The 22,520-nt window shown below is 38.4% G+C and overlaps 1 protein-coding gene across 1 annotated transcript; it reads right to left on the bottom strand.

The window, feature by feature from the left end:
* Positions 1–20,199: 20,199 nt before the first annotated feature.
* LOC120535375 (E3 SUMO-protein ligase ZBED1-like) lies at positions 20,200–22,051 on the bottom strand. Its single transcript, XM_039763167.1, has 2 exons — positions 20,768–22,051; positions 20,200–20,652 (listed from the first exon to the last, which is right to left on the bottom strand). The coding sequence occupies exons 1-2, from the start codon at positions 22,049–22,051 to the stop codon at positions 20,200–20,202; spliced, it is 1,737 nt and encodes a 578-aa protein (XP_039619101.1).
* Between the last annotated feature and the right edge of the window lie 469 nt (positions 22,052–22,520).

The following is a 22,520-nucleotide window of genomic DNA, read 5'->3' as shown; positions in this document are numbered from 1 at the left end:
TGATTCCTAGTCAAAGCTATAGAGCACAGAACCTAAAGAGCAGGTGCTGACAAGATCTCGGCTGTTAGAAAGGAAACTGTATCCAGCTGGAAGTGCACATTCCATGGAAATATGATCATAAGAGATTGCAGCTTTTACTAAATCAAAAGTCTCCCTCCCACTCTCCCTGTATATATAATAAAATATCATATCCTAGTGGTATGGCGGTGATTCTAAGATGAAGATAGAAACAATAAGATTAAAGAAGATACACTTAGCTTCTTTTAATATCAGCTAGAATCACAATAATTCCATGTTTAAAGGAGAGCTACTGGCGAGAAGTGTGCAGCTATGGGGTTCCTGCAGTCGGCATTAGCCTGCTTCTAGAGAGTGCGGGAGGCGTATTTCAAAGGTACAGGCAGCAGCAATGTCATCCATCCATCCATCCGTAGGTGATCTCTGATGTTCAGTGCAAAGCTTTACGAGAGCCAGAGCTTTATACTTTTCACAATGTCCTTGTTTCCAAATTAAGAACATGCATTTGTCAATAATGGAATTCATTCTTTGCTAACACAGGTAAACTCTAAATAGCAGATAGTAGCCTGACCATATATTGACCATCACCAAATGGGGGGGACATCAGCCTAAGTTGCCTCCACTTGTCTTGTCCCATCTCAGTTGAGCCTTCTCCCTGTCAGGATGCTTACATGGCAGATGGTTTTTGTGGCTTCAGTTCTATTTATTTATGGCCTCAATTACCAGTTTTAAATGAAATTATATCTGTGGAAAAACTTCACAGATGCTTACTTCAAATCTTTGGCTATAGTGACCACAAATGGTATGAAGAGGCTCTGGGGTGGTTTGAAGGTATGTATCCAATAATGTGCTGTGAGAAGTGCAGTAGGCATCCCACATAGATTGTCAGGTAGTATCCTCTCTAGGAAGGGCCAGTTAGGGAAAATTAATATGTTTACTGGCCAGTTTGTGATTGTTTATTTGCTGCTTGTCAATTTTTGTATAAAACTATCCTTGTCTTGACTTCTCTGCTCTTTTTCTTTTCCTTATCCAGATTCAGGGATGGTGAAAGTGCTCCGTAAAAACTACAATCCTAATCACTTTTCCCTATTCATCACTTTACCAGGCATTTAAAATATTTCACAAATCAGGATGAAAGGATGATCTTTATTCCTGATCCCCTAGGCAGTGTCTGCATTTATCTAGTGTTACCTTTATTCACATTTAAAGACAACCCTAGTCTATCATGAGTATGAAAGCTTTGAGTGAAATACAAACAGAAGTTTTAAAACACATTTCTGAACATTATTTAGATAATTTAACTGAATAATCTGCAAGTGGAGTCTGCTACAATATGAATGATCTGACTGGAAATCCAAATACATAATTATTGAGAGAACACATAATAAATCTGGCTAATATATAAGCCACTGGAAGGTATACATCTATTTTAAAAGAATACATGCCAACAAAAGACTTGGTGTTACTTGCAGCCACACATAATTCAAAGCTGGCACAACAACACCCATCAAATACAAACTACTACTAATATTACTGGCAGACAGACCATTTTAATTTTCCTTTGAGTTGCAGTGTTATCCATCATTTTACATAGGGCATAATCTAAAAGCCACATTCAAGCAAAATTTATTAGTTTTTGTCTACTAACAGAAATGCAATAAACATAGCTATTCAGCAGCTCTAGTCAGGTTATGCTAGACAAAAGTGGACCCCGTAGATAAAAATATAACCTTTAAATGTTATTGTGTTAATTTTTGGAATCTTTAGTAGGCTGGCATCTCCAGATCATGTGTGCTCCAGCTTATAAGTGTTATATATCAGACATGGTTCCTCCTCTGTCTAGGGATCAAATTCATGTTTTATGTTGTCTTTTTTTATTTTTAATCCATTTCTATATATTCATTTTATTTATTTTGTCATGTATGTGCATCTGGGAACCACCTTCTAGGCTCTGAAAAGGAACAAATATGGTCAGTGGCACTGTTTCTTCTGTCTCAACTACAATTCCAAGAGGATGTCCCAGGATGACACCTATCTCCACCGACAACACACAGAGCAGACCCTGCCCCGCTTAGTTTCTTGAATACATAAAATGGAAGATCCATTGAAGGAGGTGGTCTTTCTGGACCAGGACTTAAAAGGAGGACTTGCTAGATGGCGCATTGTAGATGAGAAGGATGTTCTATACCAAAATGTAAACAAAATGAGACAGGAGCTGCTACCTTACTGTGAAAGGCAACATAAGAGACGGTCAAGGAAGCAAACAATGAAGTGCAGAGACACAGCCACGTGACAGAAAGCACCTGCAACAAAAGGGAATGACTGCAGACGACTGTTGTGGACAATTTTATATTCAATCCATAATGCAGCTTTTCATTTATCTATATATTTCACAGAATATATTGGTAAACAGCAAGTAAAGGAACATTTCCGGCGCCGCATCCGAGTGGTAGCCTTTCCAGCAGCTCTGTGTATGACTTTATCTTTTTATCTATTTTTTTTTCTCTATTTCACTGATCACTTCTACCACTTTCTTTTATGTGGAATTGCTCCTGACACTTTTACTATTTTACTATTTGACATGGATTTTTACACTCCGAGAATCGCCTATTCAAGTAGTCAGCTTAAAGCACTGAGAAGAAATGCTTATGACGGTGTGGTTCCTTATTTACCTGACGAGGTAAGAACACGATATCGGGGCAGCCGAGCCGGCGCAAAGATAAAAGATAAGTTTAAATCGAGACAACTTGAGAGAAAATGGTGTTATAAACCGTCAGTGCCTTCTGTGATCCTGGGAAATGTAAACTCACTACCATATAAGATCGACGAACTGGCTGTGCTGGTGAAAAATGTCAGAACCTACAGAGAATGCAGCTTGCTGTGTTTTAGTGAAACGTGACTAACAACTACCATCCCAGATGCTAACGTGGAGCTACCTGCGTTTAGCACAGTTAGAGCGGACAGAGACGCAAGTACCTGCGGGAAGAAGAAAGGAGGAGGACTCGCTCTCTATGTCAATACAAAGTGGTGCAACTCAGGACATGTAAACTTTAAAATCTCCACTTGCTGCAGGGACAACGAACTGTTGGCCGTAAGTCTGCGTCCCTATTACTTGCCCAGAGAGTTTGGACACGTGATTGTTGCTATTGTTTACATCCCCCCTCAAGCGAACGTGGAGATAGTGAGTGACATCATCCATTCCGCAGTTGCTAAGTTACAAACGCAGCACCCTGAGGCACTTGTTCTAATCTCTGGAGACTTTAACCATGTAACGCTGGACAAAACATTACCTGCCTTCTCCCAGTATGTGGATTGTAACACCCGGGGAAACACGACTATCGACCTACTGTATGCAAACATTGAAGACGCATACAGCGCCACCCTGCTGCCTGCGCTTGGGAAAGCAGATCATAACCTGGTTCTGCTTCAGTCTCACTACAAACCAAGAGTGAGTGCGCTACCTACAACTACACGCTCATTCAGGAAGTGGTCCCCTGAGGCAGAGCAGGCTCTGAGAGACTGCTTGGGAACTACAGACTGGGATATATTGCTGGGGTCACATAGTGAGAACATTGAAGAGGCTGTTGAATGCACAACTGACTTTTTTTAGCCTTGGATTGCCGTTTTAGTCACATTCCTTTGCCTCTTTTTTGTTTTTCTTTTTGTAATGTTTAATATGTATCTTCACTTATATAGATTTTTTGTTGAGATTTCTCTGTACAGGCCTGAGATTGACAGTTTCTCTCTCTTGTGATGCATTTTATTTTATGATTAAACTGCATTTTGAACTTTTTAAAGCAAGTTTTCTTTTTTGAAACTTAGCAGGCTGACGCCTGTGGATAGTAGTTATGAAATTACTTTCTTTGTGGCAAGCCTCTTCTGGAAAGACTGGTAAAGGTCAAAGCCTGCTCATGTGAAGAGTTTTGGTGGACCTAATCCCTCCTAGTCATATTTCTGAGTCCATATCACAAAATTTTATGTACTGTCTACAGAACAAATGTAGTCTATGCTGTATATGCTGCAGAAAAAAAAAAACACAGGTAGAACTTATCTTTAGCATTGAACCTAATTTCAGCTATTTATGTTCTTGAAGGTCAAAAAAATGCTACAGCTGCTGTGCAGTACCACATGATATATACGAAACACTCACATTGCGGCTTTCACCAGTGGCTAGACAACCAGTTTCATAACTATTCAGATGTTGACTAAAGTCTGGTTTTTGCTCCAATATTATTTTTCATTCTGTTTTGTTTGGTTTTATTCCGTGTTTTTTCATGCAGGCTTTTAAAATCTTCAGAATCTCACCCTTTTTTTTACCGTTTTTTAAAACTTTGTTTGAAAATTAGCCAATCACTACTGCCAAGATGATGTTGACAGGTCATGAAGCCAAAAGAGTAAATATCACTAGGTAATTAAACCTTAGTTAAAGGACAAACAGGGGTTTAAACTGGAAGGACCAAAGATTGATCATCGAATACATGAGTCAAAATCAAAGACAGTGAACCAAGGCAGAAAGTTGTTAACCCTACCAGTGTCTCTCAAAGGCACCTTAGTCCTTCGGAGATTATCCACAAACTAGGACAACTGATTGATACCCGATGCCATTTGAAATAGAAACACATTATTGACAATCACCTGACAAAACTTCAGCTTCAGGTGGAACATAACAGTGGAAGCATCAAAATGGTGGTGGCCATAATGACAATAAAAATACATTATAAATGAATAATATAAAAGATTGTCTTAAAACAATATGGAGAGGCAAAACAACAGTGAAAACAAAATAAAGACTAGTGAAATCTAAAAGGAAAATTTCCAAGGCTAAGGAAAATTAAACAAAATCATAACACTAACCAAGTATCTATTTGCTATCAGAAAAAATAAGATTCATCTGGACTTAGCACATACATTTTTGTTATTGGTAAAAAAAACATTTATTTCTCTTGCCGTCATCTCACTTTATATTTTACAATCTATATCAACCCCCTCATCCCACCCAGGCTCACTTTAGCTTATTTAAATACAATATTTTGCAGAAGGTTTCTACTATTGTCTACTGTAATATTTGTATAGATTTTGTTTATATTTTAATTGATAAGCTGGAGGACCCAGCACCTAACCCAACGAGTAAACAAACCGTGTCCATCACAGTGCACACTCACATATACCAGTTCATTCTAGTTTTACCAATAAGATTAACACTCTCATCTTTGTGATGCTGCAGTAGGCTGGTGCCAAGCCCGGGGTTTGTTTCCTGCCTTGCGCCCTGTGTTGGCTGGGATTGGCTCCAGCAGACCCCTGTGACCCTGTAGTTAGGATATAGCAGGTTGGATAATGGATGGATGGATCTTTATGATATGGGATGGAAACCAGAATACAGCATGTACAGGAACAATCACAGGATTTCCAGGTTGAAGTTTATTCTTACAATCAAATGTTTACAGAATATGTAAAGTATTTTTCAAAGATAAAGTAATGGGGGCCTTGCACTACCTACTTTTTTATTTTACCATTGGACAGCTAATATACTGGTCGTCTCCTATTGGATGTTTCCCAAACTTGGTGCACTCCCCACCGTGGTTACAAATTGAATGTTCTCTTGTACTTTTTTATCATTTCCTGTACTGATGTGTTCCTCTTTTCTTCTTCCATTTGTGTCCTAGTTTAGCAGTAACTCCCTGTCATGATTTAGAGTCAGGACTGTAGTGAAGAGGAAGTGACGCTTTCAAAGCAGCAGCAGAGCAAGCTGGGATCTCCACTGGTCTGTCCAAACAAACCTCACCATAATACAGTCAGCTATCCCAATATTGCTTAAGGCTGCAGTCTACCTAGGACCATAAACTGGGAAACTGGCTTTGAAGTTCAAAATGCCTCTAAAAATTCTAAAATAACTTTGATGTCTCCCAGGGGAAATTTTCACCATAATAAAAACCTTTGGCTTGGAAAGACAATCCACAAAATAATCTTTATATATCACAAATATTTATTGAAAACTAGAAAAATTTTAAGAGAAACGAAGAAGAAAAAATAATATGCCAACAAAAGCAATCCACAGCAAGCAAGTCCCAATCACAATTCAGAATCAGAGCCCTTAAATACTCAGCTAGTCCAACACAGATAGTAAATACAATACTGGAAAAAAACCCTTCACAACTTGAAACGCACAATGCCCGAGTTCTACTTCTGTTTTACTCTAAATAGCCAAAGGAAGGGCTTGGGGCAGACACCTGTATAATACCCCTGGCTGCAAAATGGGTATTTTTTCATGAGTAGTGAATAGTACAACATCCAAAACATAACAGATTTGATAGTGAGAATGTGGTGGCTTTAAAGGTCAGTACAGGAAGTGACGTCTTCAGGACCGGAACCAGAAGTGATGTCATTGGGACCAGAAGTGATGTCCTTAATAGCTCCAGATCCGGAAGTGACATCTTTAATGGCGCCAGTACCGGAAGTGAACTAGATATGACATCATCAATGGAATGGCGCCGGTACCTAGTGGGATTTCATGTGGATAGTCTGCAGAGAATTGAGAGAGAGAGAGAGAGAGAGTTAGTGCAGCTCTCCACCCCCTGAATTGGTGTGGTATTACTAATATTCAGGCCCTCTAGCTGCCTCCTAATTGCATGTGTGTGACAGCAATTATAACCGGTTCCAATGAGATAACTTAAAGTCACATGCAATCGCTTTTGCTTTATTTCCTCCCTGCCTTAATCACCTTCATTGACCACTACCAACTTCTTGAAACAGTGCACAACTCTTAAAAAGTTGGTGGGATAGGCCTCATTTCCACTGTGATCATGCAGTCGGTGACAAAAGCACATCAGCATTGGTCTTAAGCAATTTACTTTTAGGTGGCACAGCAGGTTTTTTAATGCTCTGCTGTAATGAAGTGCTGCAGAGATGTTAAACATTGTGCTTCAGTGTGGTGATTTGTCGATTACAAGTCAGCAGGAAAACCTCTTTGATTGGAACTACAGATGTGCCAGTTTCCTGACTGTTTTCCTTCATTGAACTCACAATACCAACAACATTTTAGGGCCGGATCTCAGTTTTGAGTCTCTCCTTCCATGGCTGCTCTGTAATTCCTCAGCGATCTGCCTCTTTCTTTGCCTGCACAGTTTTACAGCTAGCCCCGCTAAGGTCAGTAATATGATCAGACACATTTTCTCTAAGCTGGTATTCATACACTCAGGTGAAAGGACCTTAGGAAGCTGGAAAAGCATTGGCGGAGCTGCAGAGATAACAGTCTCTCAGCTGTCTTCCTACCTGTACTGATGCTGAAAATGGCACTTTAGATCCCAGATCTCAGCCTTGGGGGTCTCCAGCCATGCAAGTCATTTTTTTTTATATAAAGACCATCAAAAAGCATAATCACAAACAGAACTTTGCACAATACCTTGGCGAGCTCTGTAGGCCCTGCTGTTTCTTTGAAGGACGTGTATGTGGCAGATTCACTGGCCGGATGACGCCCGACCTGTTGCTGCATCCAAACAGTACCATCTGTTGCCTTTACACCTGGTGCAGCTGCGTTGTTCTTGTTCTTTTTCTCCAATGTAGAACCCTCATCCTCATCTGAGTTCACCTCTGTTATAGCACGTCTTTATTTGAAAAATAACAATGTCAGATTGGGAGGAGCGTGAATGCGACTGAGAGAATAAAACTAAATAATAAAAAAAACTCTAACCTTTACAAGCACCATATATTTACACCGGCTGTTACAGACTCGATTCAAATGTATGTTTTTATGCTATAATAGTAACAATAAGAGCAGCTCAATACTCAAAATGTTAAATGCAGGAAGGACCCAGAATCAAACCCACCACCTCTTGATTATGAGACAGAAGTTCTTACTTCTGCACCAGCCAAGCAAATGTATCAGTATCATCCCATAACCCAATTTATTTCTCTTTGGTTATATCTTCTAATATACTACCGTGGCTGTTCGTTTGTCCAGGATTTTAAATCACCTGTAGCTCGCAAACCGTTTCACCTATTAACTTGAAATTTGCTACACATATTTTATGTGACGTCTACTATCCACTTTCAGGGTGATGATTTTTTTTATTGTAGAAACAGCTCTCGGCAGCGTGCAGCAGGACGGCTGTGCGGCGCATGCGTACAGGCGCTGTTCTCATTCCCTACCATCTTCGCTAATCATTCTTGAGGCAGATTGAAGACTTGATTGCCAGCTTAAGTGAAAAATTAAAGAAAACATACTAAGTAATTGCAACACAAAAACTAACTTAATCAGTTTTAACGCGAAAAGATGCCGACGAAAGAAGAGAAGAAGCGGGCCACTAGGGTGGAGAAAAGAAGAACTGCTCAGGAAGCAGCAAGCACCTCAACCTCTTAGCAAATGAATGCTAAACGTACAGAGAAAGAGTCTGAAAACTATGAATGCTCAAGTCAAGTGTATTCACTGCACGTTATCGTGCAATACGCCGTTACTGGTACTTGAATAAAAGTGCACTTGTTTTATTATATTTGTACCTTTTGTAAAAATGTTCATTTGATATTTGGACTTCGGTCTTCACACAAAATTTACACTTCATGTGAACATTTTGTCATTAGTACTATAACATGCAAAAAGTTTCTATTTTAGTTCTTGCCTTGCATTTCCTGTCATCCTAAACTTACCCAGATCACTGTAGACACAGAACATACATGAAATGCATGTGATCCAAATAACGATATATTATTTACATTTTACAATTCCAGACCTACCTCACACCCACCTAAACAGATTTAAGCAGGCTGAACTTTTTGTCTGACTTGAGGTGCTTTGGTGGGGAATGGGATAGCAGGCTGCTTTGCAGCTTGTGCTGATTGACACATTTACAATACAAAGACACTGATGAGGAGGTGCAAAGGAATTTAAGGTGGCCCAAGATTATGACTTTTTTCGTAGTCTTCATGGATTCTAGTGTTAATGTTGGGCAGGTAGAGCAGAGAGAAGAGCGTTCAAGTTTGTATATATTAATGAGGACAGTTTACTTCTGATTTGTATATTTTTTGGGTCGAAGTAATCTTTGGTTTTGTGTGCTTGTTTTTTCATCACTGTATTTGAGCATAATTATTTTCACTTTTTATTTTTGATTATTTTTCTGTCCGTCCTTTGTGAACTGTCTGAAGAAGAAAAGGCTTTTTGTTGGAATTTTTTCTGATCAATTTTTGCTTTGGTGCCACTGTAATTATTGTATGCAGCACTTGCACTTATTTTTCTTCTTTTTGTTAATGTTCTTGCATTTAACTGTTACAGCACACCCCCAAAATTCATGAGGGTTACGTTACTAGAGCACCCATGAACTGTGAAAAAACGGCAATTTTGGATATGGTTAAAAAAAATGCCTGTTTTATTGTTTAAACCCTAGATATGCCCTCAAAACACTTTAACTTAATTTCAGACTCAGCTTAATACATTACCTAAAAATAAAGAGTGTAAAGGTAAACCTGTATACTGTACTGGTATGTCTCCCGCAGTGCTAGAATGTAAAATACCGATGTTACCGCTATATGTACTGTAATTCATGCAAGCACGTTTTCATTGCCAGAAGCCTTAGACAGTGCAGCTCGTATGGCGGCATCTCAGAGCTTTAAGTTAAACTGCCACATACCTGGGAGTTAATGCATCCCTAGACGCCAGATACTTTTTTGCTGCACTTTAAGTAAACGTCACAATTAACAAAGAAAAAGTGAAATTGTAAAGTAAAAACAATTTTACAAACAATTACTGCAACACTGATCATTTTGCACACTGCTAATGAACTGTAAAAACTACTGGAACAATATGTACAAAGTGGAACTGACACCATTGATGTAAATCACTGAGCCAACTGCGTTTAAACTGGCTGCAAGCAAGCACACAGAGATAAAGCGCTAACGCTAGCAGGCTAGTCTTAGTGCAGCTTGGGTCACAGAATTGCACACAAGCACTTTAAAGAAATACGTCTCTTTCAGAAGTAAAAGGTTCTCAGCATGCAGTTAGTTAACGATTAAACAACAGACAAACATCATAGGGGAGCACAATCCCTGTCTGGGGGAGAAGAGGAAAACAAAGCAATCAGCCAAAAAGGACCTGTACGGTTCAGGCTTTTAAGTAAGCGTAGCATCCCGTGAGAAGTCGCAATTGAGAAGATGGTGATTTTTTTATTTTTATGGTGGAGATTCCAGCCTTGACCCGACCTGCACTCACTCACAAACAAAGACAAAAACAAAGCACACCAGTAATCAAACAGCAAATAAATAATGTAATGAAAACAAATGAAATAAGATAACATTGATACCACTCCTGTTTCCCTTACGGCGATTACACATTAGATACAACAAAGCACAAACAAAACACACACAGTAAATCATGAAAAAGTTCATGAAAAACGGCAATAGATGAAATGTAATGATGAAAATAGATAGTCCAGAAATCTGCACATTGAATGGGAATGTACAGATAGTCCTACCAGTAGTTCCTAAAATGGTGAAGACGGCTGGATGGGTTCAGGAGCGTTCTTTTCTTTGCAGGTTGGCCATGAATCCACTTACAGTCCTCATGTAAACAGGTAGACAATCCAGATGCATGAAACGATCCAGGACAAAATGAATAAGTACAGGTAACCCAACAGATGGCAGACAGACAGGAACATGAAACACAAATTACAAAAACTTTTTTTTTTTTGGATTTTGGTCACCGGCCCCCTTTTTAAAAGCTGCGCTGACATCCTTTCACCTCAACAGCCCCAGCACCCTCAGCAGAAGACCAATCATAGCCACTGCAAGGACTGCTGGGAGTTGCAGTTTCAAATTCTATTGCCTACTTTCACCATCCCAAGTCGTGGTTTTCTCTACACCTGCTTCCTGTTCTCTCTACAGTACAGTATTGCCACGAAAAAAGCCATAGAAATTGCGGAGGATATTTGAGTTTTCCGCTAACAATTATTAGTTAGGTTCTAACTATGACTGACTGAGTCTGCGAACTTTAAACCGCGACTTCGCAGGGGTCTACTGTATATAGTTGCAAGACATTACTGTAAATTGTTATTGGCACATCTGGAATAAACCAGAATTCTGTTTTTTGTAACAGTCATCATTGTCTGTGTTTCACTTTTTCCATCCCTTGGTTATTTGGTTATGGCTCCAGGTGCATGGAGTCTGAACTGTGGAATGGTGCCATTGCATGAGGCACCACAAACAGTAAGCCACAGGGATTCCTATCGCATTACTACCAGGGGCAAGGCAGCAACCAGCCCTTGACAAGATGCCAGGCCATGTCAGGTCTTGATTCTAGGTTTTTTGGAGGTATGGACAGGAGATCTGGGAATTCAGATCAACAGTGCAAAATACCAACAGATATTAGCAGTACAGACTTTATGAACTTCTTCAATGAGAAAATTAAAAATATAAGATCCCAGATCTCAGCATCACAGTACAAACCAAATACTAGCTTAGCAGACCCTGCCGCACATTGCATTCAGCACTTTAGTAATTTTAATCCTGTAACTGAGCAGGAAGTCTTAACTTTAATTACTAAAATGAAGCCCACTACTTGTTCCCTAGATCCAGTGCCAACAAAACTAGTAAAAAGTGCAATGGATGTTCTTGCAGCGCCTATTCTAACCGTTATCAATAGTTCATTACTGCATGGCACCGTACCTGATGCACTAAAAGTGTCAGTCATTAAACCTTTACTTAAAAAGTCAGACCTAGACCCACACATACTAAATAATTATAGGCCTATTTCAAATTTACCATTTCTCTCTAAAATACTAGAAAAAGTAGTTGCCAGTCAGCTTCAGTCACACCTTACGCATTACAATTTATTTGAGAAATTCCAGTCTGGTTTTCGCACTGGTCATAGTACAGAAACTGCACTAACACGGGTTGTAAATGACATTCTGATATCCTCTGATGAAGGAAACTCCACTGTAATTATGTTGTTGGACTTAAGTGCAGCATTTGACACCATTGACCATTCTATTTTACTGCACAGGCTAGAAAACGATGTTGGGCTTACAGGCCCGTGCTCGCTTGGTTTAGTTCTTATTTATCAAATCGATTCCAATATGTACAGAAATGTGCTGACAGTACTCCATCATTATACACAGAAGTTCAATATGGTGTCCGCAGGGCTCAGTACTGGGACCTTTACTGTTTTCACTTTACATGCTTCCACTGGGAACTCTCATTAGGAAACATAATGTTAATTTTCACTGTATGCAGATGACACCCAGTTATACCTTTCATTTAAATCAAATGAAGTTTCTCGATGTTGTCTTTAATTAGTTGTGTTAGTGAATTAAAGGAATGGATGAATGAGAACTACTTGTCTTTAAATACAGATAAAACAGAGATGTTAATTGTTGGAGGGAATGACGCTGATCACAGCAATATTTTGTCATCATTTAACTCAGTTGGAATCCCAATTAATTTTACTGAATCAGCCCGCAATCTAGGAGTTATCTTTGATTCTAGCATGTCATTTAAAGCGCATATTACAAAGTCGTCCAAAACATGTTTCTTCCATCTTAGGAAATTAAAGCGCTTTCTAAATAAACAGGATTCTGAGAAATTAATTCATGCATTTATCTCTAGTAGGATTGACTACTGCAATGCGGTGTTCACTGGCTGTTCAAACTGTTCTTTATACAGCCTCCAGTTAATCCAAAATGCGGCTGCAAGAATTATTACAAGAACAAGAAAATATGAACACATAACTCCAGTTATTAAATCCTTACACTGGCTCACGGTTAAATTTAGGGCAGATTTCAAAATCCTCCTTTTAACATATAAAGCATTAAATGGCCAAGGTCCGACTTACTTGTCTGAACTTCTCATGACTTACAAACCTGCGCACATTAAGATCTCAAGATGCCGGTCTGCTTATGATTCCAAGGATTAATAAAATAACAGTGGGAGGTCGAGCTTTTAGTTACAGGGCCCCTAAACTGTGGAATGGTCTTCCTGCTTCTATAAGAGATGCCCCTTCGGTCTCAGCCTTTAAATCCGATCGAAGACTCACTACTTCAGTTTAGCATATCCTGACTAGAGCTGCTGATTAACTGTACATACTGCATCTCTGTTGTTAGTCATTAGCACTAAAATATAAGTAATATGATAGTTATCATTTTTTACTAACCCTCACCTATTCTGTTTCTGTTCTCGGTACTCAAATGTGGCAATTGGTGCCACGGCCCACCTGCCAAGTTGTTTGCCTGCCAGTGGTAAAGTCTTCCCTGATGGAGGATCACAGGAATCATGGGAAAAAGTGGTCCTTTCATCGGATTGGCTGGCCGAGCAACGTTTCAGCCGTGAAATGGCCAAATGGGGAGGCAGCTTGATGGATGAGGTCTCCAGGACTCTAAAAATATCCAAATCTTATTATGTTAAATTCTGCTCCGTACTTCTAAAATTTTTATTTTTATGCTGTATTGAGGATAGTTCTGTTCTGTGTATTGTATCGTATTGACACCCACTGCACGCCCAACCTACCTGGAATGGGGTCTCTCTTTGAACTGCCTTTCCCAAGGTTTCTTCCATTTTTCCCTACAAGGTTTTTTGGGAGTTTTTCCTTGTCTTCTCAGAGAGTCAAGGCTGGGGGGCTGTCAAGAGGCAGGGCCTGTTAAAGCCCATTGCGGCACTTCCTGTGTGATTTTGGGCTATACAAAAATAAACTGTATTGTATTGTATTGTGTATTGGTAACCACTGCACCATCAAATCATGCATTAAAATTTAAAGTTAAATTACTGTTTCTCTGTTATTAATTCAAATATAATGTTAAATTATTATGTGAATCCAACATAATTTAAAAAATGATTTTAATGTAAATAAGTGATCAAATGCTGCTCAAATATATTTTATTAGACACACATGGCAAAGAGTGCTTACACAAAAGTAATGCACGAAGATGCAAAACAGCCCGAGGCAGCCTCTGTACAAAGCAACGGCAGATGTTATCTGAACTCAGTGTCTCTTCCATCTCTTATAACAACAAGAAAAAACATTTTTACAGTGCCAAAAATATACAGAACAGTTACAGCCTGAAGATAAGAAATTTACTGTTACCACTAATAAGTCCATGGGTAATACATTTAAATGGTTGTTTCTGTTTAAAATGAATATCAATCAACTCCAAGTGCTCTGAGCCTCTGAGTGTTTTAAACATCTACCATTCTTATATTTCATTTCATCCAATTAAGTTTTAATTTTTTAACTTTTGGTGCCAAAAAAAAAAAAAAACCTGAAATATCCCATGGGGTGAACGGATGCCAGCAGGGCCAATCAATATGTGTTTTACAATCTTCTAATTTGTGAAGTTGAAAACACGCATATCAAAACCTTTACAGTATCAACTATTGAATATGGCAGATTTTTTCAAACAATTGTGTAAACCCCTAATCGTAATTTGCAATGCAATATAAAAGGACAGCCGGGTCGCAGAGCACTCTTTTATTTAATTTGATGCATGTGACATGAGTGTTTACAGTGAAGTCACAAGGATGTAAAGGTAGCTGTGTGAGTAGACACTAGCATCTGAAATATTATATACTTCTTGTAAATTAATTGAGGGGAACAGGTGGTTCTTATGGAAGAAATATAAGCAGGTCTTATGAGTAAATTGGCACCACTAATGATACAACTAGTGAGTGGGCTTGATGCTAAAATGTAATCATCTGTAAAAGGAACTTGTCACAATTAAACTGATTACAATTAGAAGAGATTGTGCTGCTTCCTCATCAAAGTCAACTAAGCCTATCAATGCCAATTAGAAAAATGAAATAATACAATTACTTCTGGACATCTGGTCCACTGTTATGTAACAACACATCTGTATGATAAAGGCTCAAACATGTGAAAAATTGAAAATACTCTGGAGATATCAAAATCATTTGAAAGTTCTTTGATTATCTTCATACTTTGAAGATGCAATTCAGTGTGGAGAATGAGGGAATTGAAATACGTATCAAAATTCTCTAGAATCCCAATACAGGTTATAGTGGTAAGTGGACGCCGCTTCGCCTCAATTTTGGCAAAATTATGGACATGTTCCAGAATTTTGCCCTTTAAACTCTGAAATTCATTAAAGTCATTAACTGGATAAAAAAACTGGATTGCTTTTAAATAAATTATAATGGGGCTGTGATCTTTTACGTGTCCCTGACAGCTAAGAAAATGCCAATTTTGTTGGACTAATTATTATGGCCAAAAATGTGACCTGAGCTGAGAGGCAGCAAGAACAACAACAACATTTATTTATATAGCACATTTTCATACAAAAAGTAGCTCAAAATGCTTTACATAATGAAGAAAAATAAAAGACAAAATAAGAAATTAAAATAAGACAACATTAGTTAACATAGAAAAAGAGTAAGGTCCGATGGCCAGGGAGGACAGAGAAAAAAAAAAAAACTCCAGACGGCTGGAGAAAAAAAAAATCTGCAGGGGTTCCAGGCCATGAGACCACCTAGTCCTCTCTGGGCATTCTACCTAACATAAATAAAATAGTCCTCTTTGTATTTAGGGTTCTCACAGATGCTCTTGATGATGATGGTCATGCAAACTACTGGCTTTTAATCCATCACTGTTGGAACATTGTGGTGCTTTGAGTAGACGGTGGTGGCGCAAGACACCACCAAAAGGACACTGGAAAAAGAACAGAAGAGAGAGTAGGGGTGAGTACAGATTTTAGAGCCACCATGAATAGTTATTATGAAGAATTGAACATACAGAGTATCGGGATTAAATTGCAGTGAAGTTATGAGAAGGCCATGTTAAAATAATGTGTTTTCAGCAGTTTTTTGAAGTGCTCCGCTCTATTAGCCTGGCGAATTCCTATTGGCAGGCTATTCCAGATTTTAGGTGCATAACAGCAGAAGGCCGTTTCACCACTTCTTTTAAGTTTTGCTCTTGGAATTCTAAGGAGACACTAATTTGAGGATCTGAGGTTACGATTTGGAAAACAGGGTGTCAAATAATCTCGCTCCATTTTATATATTGGAATGTCTAAGGCTTTATAAACCATAAGCAGAATTTTAAAGTCAATCCTGAATGACACAGGTAACCAGTGTAGCGACATGAAAACTGGAGAAATGTTTCTTTTCCTGGTTAAGATTCTAGCAGCTGCATTCTGCACTACTTGCAAACGATTTATGTCTTTTTTGGGTATTCTGAGAGGATTGCGTTACAGTAATCTAGTTGACTGAAAACAAACGCGTGAATTCATTTCTCAGCATCTTTCAGTGATATAAGAGGTCTAACTTTTGCTATGTTTCTTAAGTGAAAAAATGCTGTCCTAGTGATCTGATTAATATGCGATTTAAAATTCAGATTACAGTCAAGAGTTACCCCTAAGCTTTTTACCTCCATCTTGACTTTTAATCCTAATGTATCCAGTTTATTTCTAATAGCCTCATTGTATCCGTTATTGCCAATCACTAAGATTTCAGTTTTCTCTTTATTTAGCTTGAGAAAGTTACTATTCGTCCATTCAGAAATACAAGTCAGACATTGTGTTAGTGATTTAAGAGAATTGGGGTCATCAGGTGCTATAGATAAGTACAGCTGTGTGTCATCAGCATAGCTGTGGTAACTCACGTTATGCCCCAAGATAATCTGACCTAACGGAAGCATGTAGATTGAGAAGAGCAGCGGACCCAGGATATAGCCTTGTAGAACACCATATTGGATATAATGTGTCTTTGAGTTGTAATTCCCACAACTCACAAAGAATTTTCTCCCTGCCAGGTAGGATTCAAACCAATTTAAGACACTCCCAGAGAGGCCCACCCATTGACTAAGGCGATTTCTAAGAATATTGTGATCAATGGTGTCAAATGCGGGACTCAGATCTAAGAGGATGAGAACAGATAAATGGCCTCTGTCTGCATTTACCCGCAAGTCATTTACTACTTTAACAAGTGCAGTTTCTCTGCTGTGATTTGTTCTAAAACCAGACAGAAATTTATCAAGAATATTTATTTAGGTGGTCATTTAACTGCATAATGACTGCCTTCTCTAGAATTTTACTTAAGAAAGGCAGGTTAGAGATGGGTCTAAAATTTTCAAAAGCAGAGGGGTCAAGATTATTTTTCTTAAGTAGGGGTTTAACTACAGCAGTCTTAAGACAGTCTGGGAAGACTCCTGTATCTAATGACGAATTTACTATGTCAAGCAGTGCTAACCAGAGCACCAAACCACCTTGACATAGAATTAATATAATTTAATATGTAAACAGTAAAATTTCTTGCAGACAAGAAACATGAATTCACTAAAGTTTGCCCTGCACAGAATCAATAGCAGGTATTCACATTCTTTGAACCTAAAAGTGCAGTTCGTGTTTCCTGCACCTCCGGAATGCTTTTGCTCGTTCACTGCCACTGCTACCAAATGCACAGCATGCACATGAATTCTTCAGTCCTTCCAGTTAGCATCAGCTGAATAGCAGTCACGTTACCCAGTCAGAGCTAAAAATCAGACCCACTTTTTTTTCACCAGTACATAATGTACTGGAAGGAATCTTTGGATCTACTTATGACATAACTCAACATCACATTCAAATAACATATATAAAATATGTTAAACAATATTCATTATAAAATAGTGAAAAGTTATAAAGGAGCTGTGGAAATGAAGTGCAAATGAAAGTGTACATGTGCATATTGGGTATGCACACACACATATATATACATGTACATATACTCTACAAAAAAACACACATATTAGGAGAAACATACACAGCTGTAAATTGAATTTTTATGTTGGTACTGTAAAAGCATGTTATATTTTATGTAATGTGCACCCACACCACAAGAAAACTGAATGGATGGCATGATGGAGTGAAGCTTGACTGAGATATTCCAGAGCTGTCAGCCAGTTCCCTCAGAATTGACATCAGATAGGCTGCATAAACTGATGAAAAACTAAAAAATGTTATTCAAATTGACCATCTTAAAAGGAACCTGAAATACAGTAGGTACATCATATTCATCACTTTTGAGATTTAATGTTTGTCACTTTAACAAACATAATAACAACTCATGTTATATTATGATTATATTGTAATAGTCTACAGTAATATTATAATAACGTGTATGCATTGTCATTCAGTTGGTTTAGCTGTATTTTCCTACTTGATCAAGAATGTCGTCATTTCTCGGTTTCTCTGAAATGTTGGAAACACATGAGTCAGAGCTGCAGCATACGCACGTTCCCTCGGCAATTTTTCTTTTAAAAACCTTGATATTTGAGTGGTAAGTTGCATACACACGCTTCTTGAGCTTATGCAAGCTTCACAAATGAGGCCCAGGACTGGAGCTAAGCACTCCTGTCCTATGATAAAACAGCTCAAGGCTAAAAAAAATAATGGTTCTAGATTATGCATTTGACCTCAGACATAAAATTTGCCCTTGATTTCCAATGATAGCAAATATGATTAAATATATTTTTGTGTGTTTATACCAGTGTCGTATTATAAACACTTGTAGGTTCTTGAATGTACCTGTTTTATCTCTTTATCTTCTTTTTATGACATTAAGACACATATCTCCAAAATAAAAAGAATCATTGTAATACTTTTGAATTAATCCAACTATAAACACATTTCAGAAATGTGGCTGTATCATAATTTTACCGTGGAATTATTTATTAATATAATCTTTTAATAGTTTTATTTATCTTCTTCATATTGGATTGGAAATCTATTAAAAATAATGAATCTAAGGTCAACGTGAAGTTAATGTGTACAGACAAAATTAACTATTGTGAAGTTGACTGATGAGCTTTATAAGAATTAGTATTAATTTTCAGCCCAAGAGTAGATCATTTCTTTCAAAAATAAAATATTAATAAGAACCTCCTAAATCAGTTATTAAATTAAGGCACATTAAATGCAATATGAAGACTTAGAAATTAATGTGGATCTTCCCTTTAAGCTGAATTGAAGCTGTTTCATTTGGAACTAATTGAATGTGATGCAGTAAGATATTATAAGTAATTCCATCTTAATCAGACAGGAAGATTTCTTGCTTAGTAACAAAGTGTTAAGCCTATGTTCATTGTTTTAAAACTGATGAACAAAGCTTAAATAGCTGCAATTACCATATCTATCCTATTAAGTTTAATACTTCGGAATTGACCAAAATAGTGAACATGACATAAATTATATTTATTGAGCAAAATAAAAAATAAAAGTCGTGTGAAATATTGTACTGTCACAAATTGTTAAAGGCAAGAAAGGCAAATACTTCTGAGATAAAAGTATAATTATTTTTCTAAAAAATCCTGTTTAATTGATTTACTTTGAATTTACTTACAAATGTGTGCTGGCCAAAAAAGTTAATCATTTTATAGCTGACATCTATTTTCAGACCCACATCTTTCGGATTGAAGTTTTTATTGCAGCTGCCAATAATGATTGATTAGGATACACTAATACAGTGGTTCTTAAGCTATTTTTTTATTCAACCCAGTTTTTCCTTTATTGTACGTTTGAGACGCAGATTCGCCCAGTTTCCCCTCAAAGAACAACCACCAACAGTCATTCCTTTCTTCCTTGGAGAATCACCGATGCAGGTGGCAGAGTCGCTTTCTTAACACTAGAATCTTTGAAGCTTGCAAAAAAAGTGTTTATGACCACAGTATCAGAAAGTCGGATTGACATTTGGGCTTTGATTTTTACACATTGACAACGACATGTAAATTGAGTAATTTCTTTTACTTTGGTTATATCCTTAAATAATGATGCAATTGTTTTGTTATACCTTTTGTGAAAGTGTTTATTTAATATCTGGTCCTCAGTCTTCACTAGGGATCTAACGGTATCAAAACTTCACGGTATGGTAATACCTCGGTATCAATGGCACGGTATGGTATTTATTGAATCATTTACAGGAAAAACAAAACTAATGAAGAAACTTGAAAAAAGTGCCAGAAGTGTTTATTAAACAGTTTACATGAACACTGAACATATCAATGGCATACAAATTAGCCATCTATCTGTAAACTTTGAAACAGGAACTTCAATTTTTCAATTTTAATAACAAAAAATTATTAAACCATGTAAAAAAATAAAGGTTCAATATAGTATTCTTGAAAACTCAGAAAAAATAAAAATAGCAGCCTACTTATTGCAGCTGGCCCATGTGCTGAATGAGTATTTGAGAACACTCACCTCATTCACTCACACACTCACTTATTCAGACAGAGACAGGTTTTCTTTTAAGGAAAATTAGCATATCAACATTATCTGGTAAAAGCTGTGATCTCTGGGCATTTACAATGTCCCCTGCAACAGAAAAAACCCTCTCACTTGGGACTGAGGTTGCTGGGACAGAGAGATATGACTTGGCCAAGGTTGACAGCAGTGGGTAACGTTGTGCATTGTCTTTCCACCACTCGAGAGGACAAGCCATGAGTGAGATAGAGGTCTCTTTGCGGTACAAGTCAAGGTCTGCATCAATCTGAGCAGTGTGCTGTGTTCTGCTGTCCCCTTGACTAAAAGAATCCCCAAGGAGATCTTCAAGAGCAGTCTTTTTGGATGGAGGAGAGACACCTCCCACAGCATGTGCTTTTTGTGGCAGGTCAGTTTTTGAGTGTCCAGCTACATGTTCATGGCTGCCTGGTGCTGCACTTTCCTCTTCACTAGGGTTCTGCAGAAGCAAGCAGAGTTACAAAAATTTTAAATGTTAGACACGGACACATAATTTTTGTAAATATTGGGAACTCTAAAAAAGTCACACACACAAAGTATTTTTAAATAAATACCTGGTTCTGCATGTGTGTTGCTTTTAACTTGAGCCTGTTGAAAATTTCATCCCTTTCGCTGTTATTCAGATGGGGGAGTGCCCGGAACCGGGGGTCCAACACACTGATCTCATACAGAAACTCTGCTTGCTCCCCTTGGTAACGGTCTGCCAAATCATTCAGTATTGCTGCCTTCATTTGAGAGATGGTGTTTGAGTTTACATCGCACGGTGCCATGCTCACTTGAATCATGTGTTTGAGAGGCATGATAAGAGAGATTGTTGGTCGAGATTCGTCGCACAGCACAGTGGTTGCTTTTTTCAAGGGTGTGAGAAGTTTAACGATGTCCTCAGCATCTACGATGTCAGCTGTGTCTAGAGTGTCTATTTTACATGCATTGCTCCTGACTTCAGAACTCAGTAGGGCTGAAGCAATTGCCTGTTGTTGCTCCAGGTAGCGCTCAATCATGTCAAGTGAGCTGTTCCACCTAGTTACTACATCCATTATCAGTTTATGTACTGGCAGGTTTAACATTTGCTGCTTGGAGGTCAGCACAGCTGTTGCAGTTGAACTGCGGTGAAAAAACGCTGCCACACGTCTCACTCTGCCAAGCAGACGACTGACACGGTTTACCTTCAAACCTGCCTGGGACGCAAGGTTGAAGGTGTGAGCAAAACACTTTACATGTGGGGACAGACCAGCCTCTTTTACCGCTACACCCATGTCTCTTGCATTGTCAGTAACCACAGCGATGCCCTGGTGATTGTTGTAAATCATGTCAAGCTCCCACTCTGAAACAGCAAATTTTAACACCTCGCCTATGTTGTGTCCAGTGTGTGACTCAAAGAGTACCCGTGTCTGTAGGACAAAAGTTTTTATCTCCCATTCACTTGTCATAGCATGTGCTGTGATGGTAACATAGCTCTGAGTAGCTCGTGAAGTCCACCCATCTGTGGTGATTGAGATGCACTCTGCTTGCTTGAGGCTCTGTGCAACTTTCGCCCTTGTCTCTTTGTAAAGAGCTGGTAAAATAGTTTGACTAAATTGTGGCCGCGACGGGATTTTATACTTTGGCTCCAGCATGTTTACTAACTTCTTAAAACCTTCATTATCCACCACCGAAAAGGGCCGTAGGTCTTTGGCTATATATTCACCAATGCATCTTGTGATTTCTTGTGCTCTCGCACTGTTGTTGGGGAGTGAGGCTGTAAACGCTTCTTTTATAGTCTTTTGGCCCGACTGGATTTTGCTCCTCATATCTTCACGTAACTTTTCGGGGTGATGATTTAACAAATGGCTCCTCATGTTAGTCGTATTCCCCGACTTGTATTTCGCCACAGTCTGGCAGTGCCTGCATACCGTATTTTCTTTGTCTGTCACCTTTTCTCCTTTCTTTTCAGAGAGAAACCGAAATGCTTCCACACATCCGACTTAAAACCCGCTTTAGGTTCGACCATTTCAAACTCTTTTTTTTCGCCGCTACTAGCAGCACCCGCCATTTCCGCATTACTGGATCTGTAGCGACAACAGACCGCAAAGGATAATGGGAATTGTAGTTCCCGCTACCTCCCGTTTGCTCCATTCGCCTGAGCAAACTTTTCTCAGAAGACCTATCGTTTTATTGAGTCACGCGACCACGGTAGTATTGAAAAAATTTGCTATTGCGGTACGACGGTATATACAATACCTTTACATCCCTAGTCTTCACACATTATTCACTTCATGTCAGCATTTTGTCATTTATTACTATAACATGAAAAACATTTCTGTTTTA

The sequence above is a fragment of the Polypterus senegalus genome, chromosome 9, assembly GCF_016835505.1.
Source record: "Polypterus senegalus isolate Bchr_013 chromosome 9, ASM1683550v1, whole genome shotgun sequence".
NCBI lineage: Eukaryota > Metazoa > Chordata > Cladistia > Polypteriformes > Polypteridae > Polypterus > Polypterus senegalus.
Note: the sequence above shows the minus strand (reverse complement) of the source record. Positions and strands in the feature narration are given on the sequence as shown.

Bases quoted from the DNA above. Each gene is read 5' to 3' on its own strand.
- LOC120535375 (XM_039763167.1), bottom strand. From the start codon at position 22,051: ATGAGGAGCCATTTGTTAAATCATCACCCCGAAAAGTTACGTGAAGAT. The intron at 20,653-20,767 runs GTATTTATTTAA...TTGCTTCTGCAG, and splicing joins CAACACACATGCAGAACCAG to AACCCTAGTGAAGAGGAAAG.